Source organism: Rhipicephalus microplus, chromosome 9 (assembly GCF_043290135.1).
Source record: "Rhipicephalus microplus isolate Deutch F79 chromosome 9, USDA_Rmic, whole genome shotgun sequence".
NCBI lineage: Eukaryota > Metazoa > Arthropoda > Arachnida > Ixodida > Ixodidae > Rhipicephalus > Rhipicephalus microplus.
In genome coordinates this window covers 131,021,740-131,035,466 of record NC_134708.1, presented here as the reverse complement: position 1 = coordinate 131,035,466, position 13,727 = coordinate 131,021,740, and the positions used below count along the sequence as shown (strand labels likewise).

Sequence of the window (13,727 nt, the reverse complement as noted above, 5' to 3'; positions counted from 1 at the left end):
AACCAAGGAGGTTACGCCCAGTGAGTTCATGGTGGTAACCTTTTCAGGTCAGATAGTGCTCAAAGTGCGTCCTTCTGTGAACAGTTTTTTTAGTAAGTACCAAATTCATGGCAAATTTTATTGGAGATTAAGTCACCAGTACTGGTCCCTGTAGGTTAGTTCATCAGAAAAAACCCTATTTTTATTTATGCTTAACGAGCGCGGGTTTCCTCTTCAATTCAAAAGAGTGCCCACGTGCCGCTTCTCTTGTCTGGTCGTGGAGGTGGCTACCTCCTCCTCCCCCTCTTCCGCCTCTTTCTCCTCATCCTCCTTCTACTACTACTAGTACTGCTACTGCTACTAATACTACTACTACATCGCAGACGCACGACCCATGATGAGCTTCGCCGCTAAAAAAAAGCTGCCTGCATCTTCTGACGGAGCGAAGTCAAATGCGTCGCAGATTGGTGGGGGTATCGCATGAATGTTGCGTATATGGGTATGGCTTAGGAATTCTTTACTGCCATTTCATCTTCATTATACCTATTTACTGAATGAAGGAGAAGCACTGTCTTCAACGAGTGGTGGGGCGCTGATGTTGGGTTGTGCTCCCTACTGGTTGAAGGTACTATTGCTTCTATCGCGCCTAGTGGAATCAAGCAAAGCGTCAAGTCAAGCGATAGCCAAGTAAAGACGCCTTTCACTTAATTTCGAACGCGTGATCCAGTGCCTACATACGCGCATACAGAGTGGCCAGTGAACGGCTGCGCATCACGAGTAGTCGGTTTTATTGAGATAGCAATTACATGGGCACTCTCGGCTGGATTTTGTCGCTGGCATTGGCGTCGTCGTCACTCGCCGTATATGTATACGTATCCATATGTATGAAATTGTAAGAAAAAAAAATCCAGAAGAAGACTCCAACGCCGGAATTGAACTTGGGTACTCTGAATCGTTAGTGCGAGGCGTTAACCACTGAGCCACCTAGGAGCACGCCCTTCAACATTTAAATGGCAAGCTATCTCTATATACCACTTACCGCTGCTAACTGGCATCTTGGGGCGGATGAGAACTATCATGTGTTCAGCATTACCAGCAAGATGGCGCATGAGCGCGCGTATCAACATCGTCACGACGCGGTGGCCACACTCTCATTTCTCACGCTCACTTTGCCCCGCAAAGAGCAGGTGGTCGACGCTCCTTGCGTGCCCTTATTCCGCGGCAGGCAGGATCGTATGTCTTGGCTGGCGTTCGGCTTTTACCGAAACGATTGTCTTTTAGTTACCGGGCGCACAAAAGCCACTGCAATTGTTGCACAGTCTACGTTTGCGAAAAGTGCGCGCTTCTCAGACATAGCGAAGTAACTACTGAAGCGTTTATTCACGTTTATCTGTACCTGAGAGTACGATTCATGCGTCATTTGTGCGCGAGCATCGAAGACCACGTTTAGATTTGCTGGCCATTCTGCGCGTGACCTTCCAATTGGTTGCTGTCACGTTTATTGCTTCGCCTTTGCGGCAAAGCGGTGACTTTTTTACTGGCACACGCTGCCTGCGTAGGCCTTTTGATGCGAGAAAGAGGGAGGGGAGAGATGGTTAGCGCAAGACACACGCATGTGGCACGAAATGCGAACGTGCACAGTGGGGGTGCGGGTGGCACCGCCGGCGGCGGATCCGCCACATCGTAAAAAATGTACATAACCGACTTTACGTGTACATCAATCGAGTGTAAGACAGCACAATACATGACCACTGAGTCTTGCGTCTGTCTGTCCGTTTACGCATCATCCATCAGTCTGTTCACCCGTACATCCATTGTCCATCCATAGATCTGTCCGTTCATCTATACGTGCGGCCGTCAGTCCATCCGTCCGTACGTCCATGCGTCCTTTCGTCTGTGCATCCGTGCATACACCCACCTATCCGTCCGTCCATGTGTCCGTCTTTTATAGTAGCCAGCGACTTTAACGTAGACGTTATAAACTTTGGGATTTATTCGCAACTTAATAAAACGCTTCTTGTGTTGGCAACTCTGCTCGAAAAAACCAAGACGGCTGCTCTTAACAGGGTCAACACGGTGATTTCGCTTGGCGCTGTGCTGAAGTTTCTTGATTGTGGCGTAGGATCGCGTTGCTTTGTCGAAGGCGAAATGGTGCTGGCTGCGGACTCTCTGATTCTCATCGAAATGAAGGATTTCACAGGCGAAACAGTGGAAATAGTTGCACTGTACGCGCAAACATCAAGCCTCTTTAGCGAACCGCGTCAGATACACTTCAAGCTGAAGAACGTGTTTAGCGAGCCTAATGTTGAAACAGAAAACTGCACATGTGTACTAGGCTTCTCCAAAAGATGCTACTACTTTTGTACTGCGTTGTTACATTGCTACAGGCAAGGCCTTACCAGCTTACGATGTAACTACGCTGTGATTCACGCTGCCGATTATATGTATAGCATTGAATTCCATTCTGATGCCAAAAACTGAATACGGAAACCATTAACTTGATAGCAAAATGGAGCTATGACTGGGCCAGTGCATCTTGAGACAAGGCAAATCGTAGTTCAGATTGTAATAGGAGTGCTCGTTTGTCCCCGTACGCTGGTACATCTGATTAAGTTTCTAACGAACAATATCGTTTGCCCCCGAGCGCTCGCTTGTTCGTTTTGGCAGTTGTTGACTTTGAAAGCAGTTATCCGCACGCATACTACGCACGCAACTAATGCACGGATATGATGTGTATACGCATGAACATACATGCACGCTACGCACTCGCGAACTTTGCGCGGGCGTTGGTGATGCGCAATCGAAAATATTTAGGGAAAGGATTACTGCAGCTCAATTTCTTGATGAATGGCCTACGACTACCTATTCAAAAGAAGCATATGAAAAAAAATACCACCCCACACGTAATGCTAAAGATTTCTTGGTTTAATTGAAATGTGGGGTTCAACGTCCCAAAGCCATCATGTGATAATGAGAGACGCCGTAGTAGAGGGCTCCGAAAATTTCGACCACCTGGAGTCCTTTAAGGTGCACCAAAATCTGAGCACATGGGCCTCCAGTATTTTCGCCTCCATCGAAAATGCAGCCGCCGCAGCAAAATATTTCTTGAAGTGCTTGGTTATATAAATGACGCTATTTATACTCCGCGCTTAGAAAAGCCGGAATATTGATAAGAATGCACGCAAGCTATATATTGGTGTACTCGCCAAAAACAATAAAGTCATCGCGTGTGAAGTGGCCAGGACAAACTACCATAGTGTCCGTCACCTTCTTTCCAATGTGTAAGAATTTGATTTGCGCTGGCCTCAATCACGCGTCATCTGCATTTATCGGGAAGTAACAGAACAATACATTCCTATCTTTGCACCGCGATGCCATGCATTGCGGCACACTTCAATGGTCTCTGGACATAGCTTTCTTCTTTTTGGGCTTGCGCGTGTGTTGTGTTGAAAAGAAAGGAACTATGCAGCCGCTTCTCAACGCGCGCAACGCGGTAACATGTCTACTTTCAAGATTGACCCTGTTGGTGCCGTTTTTAGGCACGATTCCTAGCTAGGTGGCGAGCGCTCAGTTGGTGTTGCGAAGAGCTTTGCCTACTCGTCATCATTCATTTCATGAAGTTGCAATACTTTTTTCTAATGATCTCGAAATAAAATGAGCAATGTCTGTTAGCACCATTCCTTGATTGATAATAACTGTGAATCACCCTCGTGAATTGCACTTGACTTGAGTTAATCTGAATCCGACGTGACAGCTGTATTGTAGGAGTATATATGTAATGTTTACAAAACTGGATAGCCAGCAGGGCATCCCCTATTGACACTTCATGAACATTACGGTCCACTTGAAAAGCAGTTGCGAGATCTGGCGTGGCTTTGTGGTAGAATACTTGGTTTCCACGCAGAATTTTAGGTTCGATTCGTACAGAGATCCTGACATTTTTTCTTCGCATTCGTCGGCTCATTGCTGCTGATTTGAGTTTTTTTAACGCCCATGCGCTGAAAGTACGCATGTCTGTACTCGCCATGCCTGGACCGATATAAGATGTCGATCACCTGAGGCAGATACGCGCACTCCAGTGGTACATATCTGCCCACAATAAAGGGCCACGCGTCTGGCGGAAAGTTTCACGCTGTACGCGAAGGAATTGTGACGTAGTCATGTCATAACCAGCGCGTCGTATTCTTCAAATCGTCTTACCTTCTCATACTAATTTCGGTTTACCGGAAGTTAAGGGGGTGATCACGAGAGCACCCAGACGTAATCGACTAGAGAAACAGACTCGCAGATAAGCACTCAAAATGATTGAAGTATGCAAAGAAATGCTTCGTATTTAATATCCGATGTCAAACGGGCACTCACGAACTCAGTTTAACTCCCTCGTCTTTACAACAAGAAATATGCTGTCCGTGTCACACGGTCTTTCTTACGTCAAGGAAGTTTTTCGCAAAGGAAATTCGGAGATCTTCCTTAGTGGTGGAAGGGAGTACTCTCATCTGCTTTAATTTTTCATTACGAAGAAACTTCAAACGGAAACCAGCCGCAGTCAACACAGTAATAATCTTTTTCACTGTTAGAAGCTCTTTAACTGCATAAACCGCTTATAAAGTGCGTTTAATGAGAAGGAAATACGCCTACAAGTGTGCGTTCTGTATGCACCACGCCTCGCCAAAAACCACCGTGTCGTGATTTTGAAAAAGTTTCTCCGAGGCCGTGCCAACATGCCAGCCACTTAATCTGTGCGCACAGTGGTGTTTACATCTCTGCAACTCGTTCGCTTCATATTGTTGTGCTTGTTATTCTACTGCAAGACTGTCAAAATTCGTAGCAGTGGTTGACGCGGCTTTTCTTTCTTCATCGTCGACGCTGGTAGTCGTGCTGGCACTACATGCGAACTATTGTGTGACACATCCTCAGAAAGGGCTTCGTTTACTGAACGCGAGACCTTTGCTCATCCGTTATTATAAGAAACATAACGGTGTAGACGGTAGCGCAATTTCAAAAAGCTCGGCGACAACTTGCAGTGTGTCTGAAAATAGACGTACGTTAAGAAAACGCCAACCACAACAAACGCACAGTGTTGTCAGCCTTCTTGTCGACATTACTGCCAACTTAATTGCTTGCACGTGTACGCGTGTGTTATCAAAGCCAAAAAGTTTCGCTCGTTTCGGTGTGAATCAAATATACCTACATAGTCACACGAGCAAATGAAAATGTCTGCATAAGTATCACGCGTGCAATCTTCAACGCGGTAAAAGTGCTGAAGCGTCTACTGGCCTCCTTGCGGCTTCTGTTCTAAGCTGGTACAATGGTTGTTGTCATGGGCGTAACTCGATCTTCTTCAAACTTTGTAAGAGAATTTTACGCATGAAGTTTAACCGAGCTCTGCGGTGGCTATCTGATAGTGGTATAACACGTGGCACCCAATCTAAACACACCGAACACACGCCTTTCAAGTTGCACATGTCATTCAGCTAAAGAGCAAGCAGGAGCGCAAACAAGCCGTGCTTGAACAATCAGTTTAAGGGCGCAATCGGGCAATATTCAGTGAACCCGAACGAACTACACACTCTGTAGACTGAAAAGCTAGCGCAAACACTGACTATTCTCTTGTTGTGTAAGAACATGACGTTTTATACGAAGTACAGTCGACTCTAGTAATTTCTAAATGGAAGGACTACTGAATTTTGTTTTAATTATCATGAAGTTTAAATTAGCAGTTTTCAGGTACACGAATGTGGGTGAGGTGACACCACACATTATAATTCGGCATTGTTGTTATCAAATAAAAAAAATTTAGTTGTTTTTAAACCCTAGCTACATGCAATGACCAGAAAGCAGAGGTGTAAGGTCTACAAGTTTATTTGCCATTTACTGCTGATCAGATCGTGAATTGCCTACTGCTTCTTTGCTATATGTTCCTTCAGCACAAAGCTCTCTATACCAGTTGAGAAGCATCACGGTTTACCATGCATGTGCTTCGTTTGAAATACTTTTTTTACAGCAAAGCCGTTTTCCTTGAGAGCCCAAGGCGCTCATTTTTGACTTTTACACTGTTAGGATTACACAAACACGAAATTTTTAAATAGTAGCCGGAAAGCAGCAGATATTTTCTGATACAGAACCGCAAAAAGTATGAATTAACCGAATGATGGAGTTTGAATTAAGGGGCTTTCAAATACAATGAAAAAAATAGAGGGCGTGTAGCTTGTTTTATAGCTGCAGACGTAGCGAAGTTATTATCTATATACGGCACCGCACGGAACACGAAACTAGACAGAAAAAGCAAGGAAGAGAGCTGGTGAGGCTATTGTTCACCTCTGTGTCGTTAGCTTCACTGGTCATGCACCTTGACAGAGTGGAGTAGCTCACAGCACTTAGGGGTGGGGTAGAATGGAAAATTGAACGTTCTCCCAATTTTCCATGTTGAATGTGTATATGTACACGAACACATAAAAACGCTCTCATGAGCGTACATTGATGAGTGGATGGATGCTGTGCGGGTCCCTTTTAAAATGCGGCGGTGACATGTGGGCAACCATGCTCGCAAGGAAAAAATTTTTCTTTCTGTGTTGGCCTAATGCCTTACCTACTTTGATGAAATTGATCTTATTATAAAAAAATTATAAATTTTTGCCCCATGCAGGTTTCTGCCTTTTCAGACAGAATGACCTCATTTTACTACTATTTCTGTGCTTTGTCTCTACTTTTCTGCCACCAATACTCTAACCGTCTCTTGCTTGCTTCTATTAAGGATGTCTTCAGCTTTCCATGTTTGTCCCTGAAAGCCGAAGCCTCATGTACGCTTGTACCCACACGTATACCTGGATGGATTTCACCGCATTCAATAAGAACATGTTCCATCATTTTCTTAACATCTCACAGCATATACATTGTTCTTGTTCTTTATTGAATCTTGCTTTACGACTACGCGTTTTAAGGCAACCCGACCTCGCTTCGAAGGGTAAAGCGCTTCTCCTTGAATAATCATAAATCATCCTCTCCTTATTTAGTTTTTGCCCTCTATGTAATTACTGGGAGCCGTATTCTTTTCCATCGCTGTCATGCAGTAAATCCTCTCCACTTCTAAGACTTTTCGCTTAATGCTTTTTGTAGCCATGTCGCTCACACTTCCAGCCGTATATTCACTGGTGAGCCTCCTAGTTTTTCTCCTACACGTTGTGTCCATGCTCTTTCTGTACAAATACCTGAAAACCTTCCCTGTCCATATACTCGCGTTCATTTTCCCGAGCCTCACTTTTAAATCTCACTTTTCTCTGAGCTTCCGTTGCTTCAAAGCCTGTCCATCCCATATCCTCCCTTATAGCCTCATTCATCGTCTTCCCGTGAGCACCCAACGTGAGGCGTCCCACAGTGCTTTGATTTACATTGATTCCTTATTGCAGCTCTGACTTTATGCACACCACTGAGTTCACAAATGTGAGGTTGAACTCCGCCTCTGTCTCCTAGATAAATTTATGGCTACTCCCCCGAAATACACCTGATTTCTCATCACAGGCTGAGTCGACGTTACCCTTTGCCGCGAGTTCCGCCCACTGTGGTACGTCAATGGTGCTCCGCTGGAACCAATGACCCGTCGCAGCCATGACAAGTGGTCTCTTTCCGGACTCCCCATCGCCTTTGGCGGGTGCCCAGACGTTCAGGTACAGGCAGTCCTCGCTGCCCAGGACTTGGCCGTTCACCCACTGGGCGCATGGAGGCTGAGGCTGCAAGGCCAGTACGGCTTCGCACTTGTCGGTGTCGTTCAGTGCCACCGGCGAGGCGAATCGACGCTGGCCCGCGGTGCTGAGGGCGTATGGCACGCCTTGCCAGAGGTGAACCTGTCCACCGCCCTGTGTGGACACGGTAGTACCCACCAGTCGGCCCGTACTGGCTTCCACCTAATACCAAAAACAGCTCATTAGAAGGCTTGTGTTAACATGAAACCCCGGCGTCATCCATTAAACGTAGACATTAACATTGCACGTTTTACTTATATACGTAATTACCAATATGGCCTTTTCGTAGCGTGATTAACTTTTAAGGCGAGATGTCGTAGCATCTCGCCACCGTGACTGGAAATACATTGTTTTTTTTGTAATACGAGCGATTTTATATAGTTTATTTTGTTCTGCCGAAATTTGTGATTGTAATTGATTGTAGCGTATCAATTATACCTACACTACATATGCTGTTGAAACAACGAATATACAGGGTGTTTCAAGAAATGTGTCCTATGCTACCAAAGGTCTTCAACTTGGAAGAACTGAGCCGCCACTCTTGGACAGTTGGAACCAGGCACTCTGCAGCATCTCTTCGTCTTGCACCATGCAGCATCGCTTGGATTTGAGCATTTATCATATGACGTTTCTTTGAAGGAACACGGCAAGGGTGTTGTTTTATGGCCGAGGCGTCGGTATGCGCAATTATTCGGTGTTTGGTGATCGGTGTCTGAACCTTCAAGGTGGACGCGAAGCAGTCTTTAAATTGATATAGCCGTTCACATAGCTCGCTTTGTTCTTGTTCCGAGAGGGTCGAGTTGACATCAACTTTGGCAAGTAACGAAGTCACGTCGCTTGGTGTCGGTCGAAGCCCATCATCGGCTGAAGTAGATGCGAAACATTCATCACCGCCTGCGACAGGGTGGGCGAAAGTGATGGCGATGTGAGAAAATTGGTGCCAGTACTCGTTACTGAAATTACTCACAAGAAGGGCAGAACGTCCGTCATGACGGATGACGAAGGTGCGTGCAGCGCAGATACCTAGCGAGAAAAAAAAAACGCCAAGTTGCTCTCCGCGACAACCTCACCAACCCGTAATTTGTCGGGCACCACATCAACTAGGATGCTGATAGCCGAGGCAACGTGATGCTGAGGGCAGAAACGCGAAACGGGCTGTCATGGCTGTCGTCGGATTTGTCGGTAGATCCAGCTGACGAAAACGTCACGGTACGCTCTCGAAAATCGATAATAGTGCCGTGCTCCCGCAAAAAGTCGACATCATGACACTCTCATTCGGCATTTGGATGAGCGACTGAATCGCTCGCTCGGCTCATTCACGGCGATCGGGATTGGCCCAACTTGCCAGCAACTGACGACGAAAGACGCTCCACGAGGAAAAGGGCTCGCGGTTTAAGTACCAAGTACGAGCGCCCTACTCCAGGCTGAAATACACGTTCCTCATCTTGTAGACGTCGGTCTAACCAATGTATTCAGAGACCAGTTCGAACTGAGCCAGCCAGTCCTCGACACCCTCCAAGACGGAACCGTGGAACACCTTCGGCACACTTCGCTTCCGCAGCGTATACGGCTGCAGCGCCTTCCAGAGCGTTCGAGGCTGCAGCGCTTTGCAGAGCGTTGGGAGGTGTCACTGAAGTCATCTCGAGAATATGTCCAAGCTCAGGAGGTAGTCCTTGGAGCCTTCGACTTGCGCGGTGAACAAGTGTTGTCACTGCAGGCACAGGGCTACCCGGAGGCGTTTGAAACGTCAGCTGGGGGTTCCCCAAGCTCCACCAGTTGTCACGTGCTACAAAAGGTCTTCCACTCGGAAGAACTGACCCGGCGGGGAGATGCACAGAAGGCTGGCAAGATGGCTGACTAAAGAAAGCAACAGCTAGCCACTAGCCAGAGCACTCACTGTACCTAGCGGCAATATTCTTTAAAAATCAGAAAACAAACGCTATTTGCTCGCTGTCTTCACTGTAGCTATATATAGTGGCAGGCATCTTAAGAGTGGTGATTTTATTTGAAACGGTAAGTAGAAAAGTTAAAATATTTATCGTCTTAATTAGTGAAGTTAAGCAGTTGAAACAAATGGAAGAATTGAAGTCCTTCATGTGAAAAACCTGTAGCCGCTTTTAATAATAACTGCGAATTAATAAACTTCTCACCAAGTCTGCGGCGAAACTTAAACCAAAACGCGAAAGAGCGCAACTGAATCAGAGAAGCGTTGTGATATCAATTATCAACCGATTTCGTTGTGGGTGTGTGGGCTGTGCTCGAAATTACCGCACGCATGACGGACATACGTTATCGAACGGAGAGGAACTGCAACCGCTGTTTTGAACAGTGACGTGATGTTGTCGTCTGCTTGTTGCGCTTTTCGGTCCGTTGGTTTTGGTTTCGCTGCAGAATTCAAAAGAATTTTAGGTATTACTAGAGGCTGCTTTTTTGTAATCTCAAAGCGGAAATGGGTTTTCCGCATCAAGAACTTCAATTCTTCCACTTGACTTTTGAACTCCACCGATTGAACTGGTAATTAGTTTAACTTTATATTCACCGCTCCAAATAGTGCCTTCAACCTTCTTAAACTGTCTGTCACTACAGAAACAGCAACTGTGAAGACCGCGAGCAAATAGCGTATTTTGCTGATTTTTAAACAATATTGGCCCCAGTTCTTGAAACACTCCCTATAGGTATACCATTTAAATTATCAGGTTCGTCTTTGGAGTTAGCATGGTCGCAATTTTTCACGTGAACTTCCGTATTCGTACGCTGTATGCATGCACATGCCCACATCAGTGAGGTATATATTTTTAAAAGTTGACTGATGACCCTTTCACTCATACATAATGATAAGCTCGTAAGTAAATGATAGGGCGTTGAAACAAGTTTTGAAGCCACTCAGAACTTGATGAGTCAGCAGTACTAGATCGTCAATAGATGATAACTTTAAAAATGATCGAGAAATATTCTTCGAGATATGTCAAAGACATGACAAACACTCGAATCAGTGCTACTGCCTGCCCCAAAAGAGGTTCTTTCCTTTTGTAGAAACGCAGAGCCCTTAAATTCCACAACCGCTTACGAAAGACACATGCTTTACAGTTCTAAGAACGCGTCAAAAGGCAAACCACACGCATTTTGAAAGGAAACTACACCATTTGGATCAATCACTTGAGGCACAGAAAGAAGCAGTTCACTATGGTAAATGTTGTTAATCTGCTCCTCTATATCAACCGAAAACGTATCACTGGCACCTCGAAAGCCGCTGTTGAGTACTTAAGTGACACCGAATGAGTTCGAACCACTGAAAGGATCATGAAAGTTTAAGCACCACAAATAGCACGGCAAAACTTAGCGCACAAGTTTCTGCCATGTGTCAGCCTCCGTCACAACGATCCTTAGCGGGTCTTCCAGTTTATGAGTGTTCCCGGCCAAAAACACTTGATTATTACCTGTCACATCATCGCATTTTGAGCCAAGGTAGCCAGGTTGTTGTCCTTGACTACCGTTGCGAAGGCGCGAAATTCTTGCCTATAGTTTCCGAGGAACTTCACTAGTTTTCCGTGGAGACAACCACGAGCCCTTTTATTTTTTGGTTGAAGAATTGCGAGGTCGCTGTTGATGAAATATTTCACAATGTGTCTTGGGGCTGCTGCAGAAAGCGTCGGTGTCTTCGAACGAAACCCGCTGCGGGTCATCCTTGTCAGCCTTCAGAAGCAAATATATTTGGACGAGTTTGTACTGATCCATGTTAGTACTTAGGAGCGTTAAATATTATTCGCTGAACTAAATATTATTCACAGAAGAGGGTAACGTTTTTACACACGAAAAGGTACGGGAAAGAGAAAAAGAAAGGAGTGAGTGAAACCACAATATATCGACTAAAGATCAGTTAGCACCTCAAAATTGAACGTCGTAAAAAATGGCAGCATATCCATAGAGTGAATGATGGAGAGTGGGGTGAAGCATTCGTCCGTCCATGCGTCCGTCTGTGTGACCGTCCATGCGTTTGTTCGTGCGCCCGTCCCTGCGTTCGTTCATGCATCCGCCCCTGCGTCCTTTCATGCGTCCATACACGCATATGTCTGAGTGTCCGTTCGTCCATCTATTCAACACTCCAAGTCCCAACATCTCGCATCTTTTTATCATATATTCCCCATATAGAAGCACCGCCATTCAGTGGACATTCCAAGGACTAAACGAGAGGTGGCACACGCACACTTTCTTACGGCTTGCGCTTCGGGTCTACTTCCCACCTTCAACCACCTTGAGTTCATGGTATATACTAGTGTTGTTGTTTTGTATTGTATTGCTTAGAAATAGAGAGAGAGAGAGAGAGAGAGAGAGAGAGAGAAAGAAAGAGAGTGAACTTGGCAGGTCCCACGTTCAGTAAGAATCGCTGATATGCGAAACACTAATGAGGAAGTTTGATATGTCACTTTAAAATCAGCACAACGTTACGAGGCGAACATTAATTTTGGCGTACTGCATAATCATGACATAGAAGGCATGCACGTGCATGCCTTATATGTCTAGATTATTACGTTTGGACGTGTCATTTACCTTCTTCGTCTATTCACGTGACGTAATATCAAATGTGGTATGTGTTGAGCTAGCAAAACAGCCTCAATCAGGTTCTGAGCGTAGCATGTAGTCATGTTTTACATGACACGCCTATCGTGATTATCATGTTTGGACGTGTCATTTACTTTCGTCGTCTATTCACGACACGTGATACCGAATTTGATATAAGTAAAGCTAGCTAAATGGCCGTCAGCACATCATGAGCGTGGTATGTTGTCATGTTCTTACATTACACACGTGTCATGATTATCTTGTTTGTACCAGTCACTTACCTTCGTCGTCCATCGACGTCCCGTAATACCAAATTTGGTATATGTTAGCGAGACAGCCGCGAGCGCATCATGAGTGTGGCATGTGGTCATGTTGTTACATGACACACATGTCATGATCTCATGTTATCTGTCGATTGTGTTCTCCATGCAGTCATGTCATACAACACCAGTTTTGCAACATGCCATGTGAACGAAACCACCACAGGAGAAGCAAGAACATGAAATGTAAATCATCACATTATTGACATACATGTCATGATTTTCATGTTATGACAAGCCAAGTTTGGTATCAATACCATTACCGAAATGGCCAGGAGAGCTAAATGTCATAGGTGGCTATATATATATATATATATATATATATATATATATATATATATATATATATATATATATATATATATATATATATATATATATATATATATATATATATATATATTGTTATGGCGTTTATTAGCGGGCAGACAGCGAGTATCCACAATGGCGACAGTAACGGCCAAGCACGGACTCTCAGCGCGAGCGGCGTTCTTGTTGGGTAGCCCCACTAGAAGGTACTCAAGAGTTCGACCCATTTCAGAGTTCGGAGGCTTCGCTACAATTACCCCGGGGTCGAAGAGGGAGCCGCCTGGCGACCTAACAGCTTGTTACTATGAGCGGGTCATAATAAACCTTCAGGCGCTCCACGTTGACGATGTCTCGCCCACGGCGGCGCATGTCCGAAGATTGTTCAACGGGTTCAATCAGATAGTTGACGGGTGAGGTGCGCTCGATGACACGGTAGGGGCCTTCGTATTTGGGACGTAGTTTGGAAGAGAGGCCAGCTGCAGAGGTCGGGATCGAGAGCCATACAAGTGCACCAGGAAGGAACGTGGGCTCAGAAGTGGTGGAGCCATCACGAATACTCTTCTGCCGCTCTTGCTCTTGCATCGTAAAAGTCTTGGCAAGCTCGCGACACTCTTCAGCAAGCCTGGCTGTCTCGGACATAGGTGTACACTCAGATGGATCCGGCGTGTACGGGAGCATTGTGTCCATGGTGTGCGACGGGTGCCTTCCGTACAGCAAGTAGAAAGGTGAAAAACCAGTCGTGCTCTGAGGGGCGGTGTTGTAGGCGTAGGTGACGAAGGGCAGTATATTATCCCAATTAGTGTGATTGGCAGCGACGTAC

At 45.5% G+C, this 13,727-nt stretch overlaps 1 protein-coding gene across 1 annotated transcript in view; it reads right to left on the bottom strand.

Moving 5' to 3' along the window:
- LOC119164636 (uncharacterized) overlaps nt 1-13,727 on the bottom strand; it is a 221,930-nt gene that overhangs the window by 79,725 nt on the left and 128,478 nt on the right. The window contains exon 5 of the mRNA XM_075874308.1: nt 7,514-7,880. Within this exon, the coding sequence (XP_075730423.1) occupies nt 7,514-7,880 (367 nt within the window). The remainder of the gene's footprint in view (nt 1-7,513; nt 7,881-13,727) is intronic.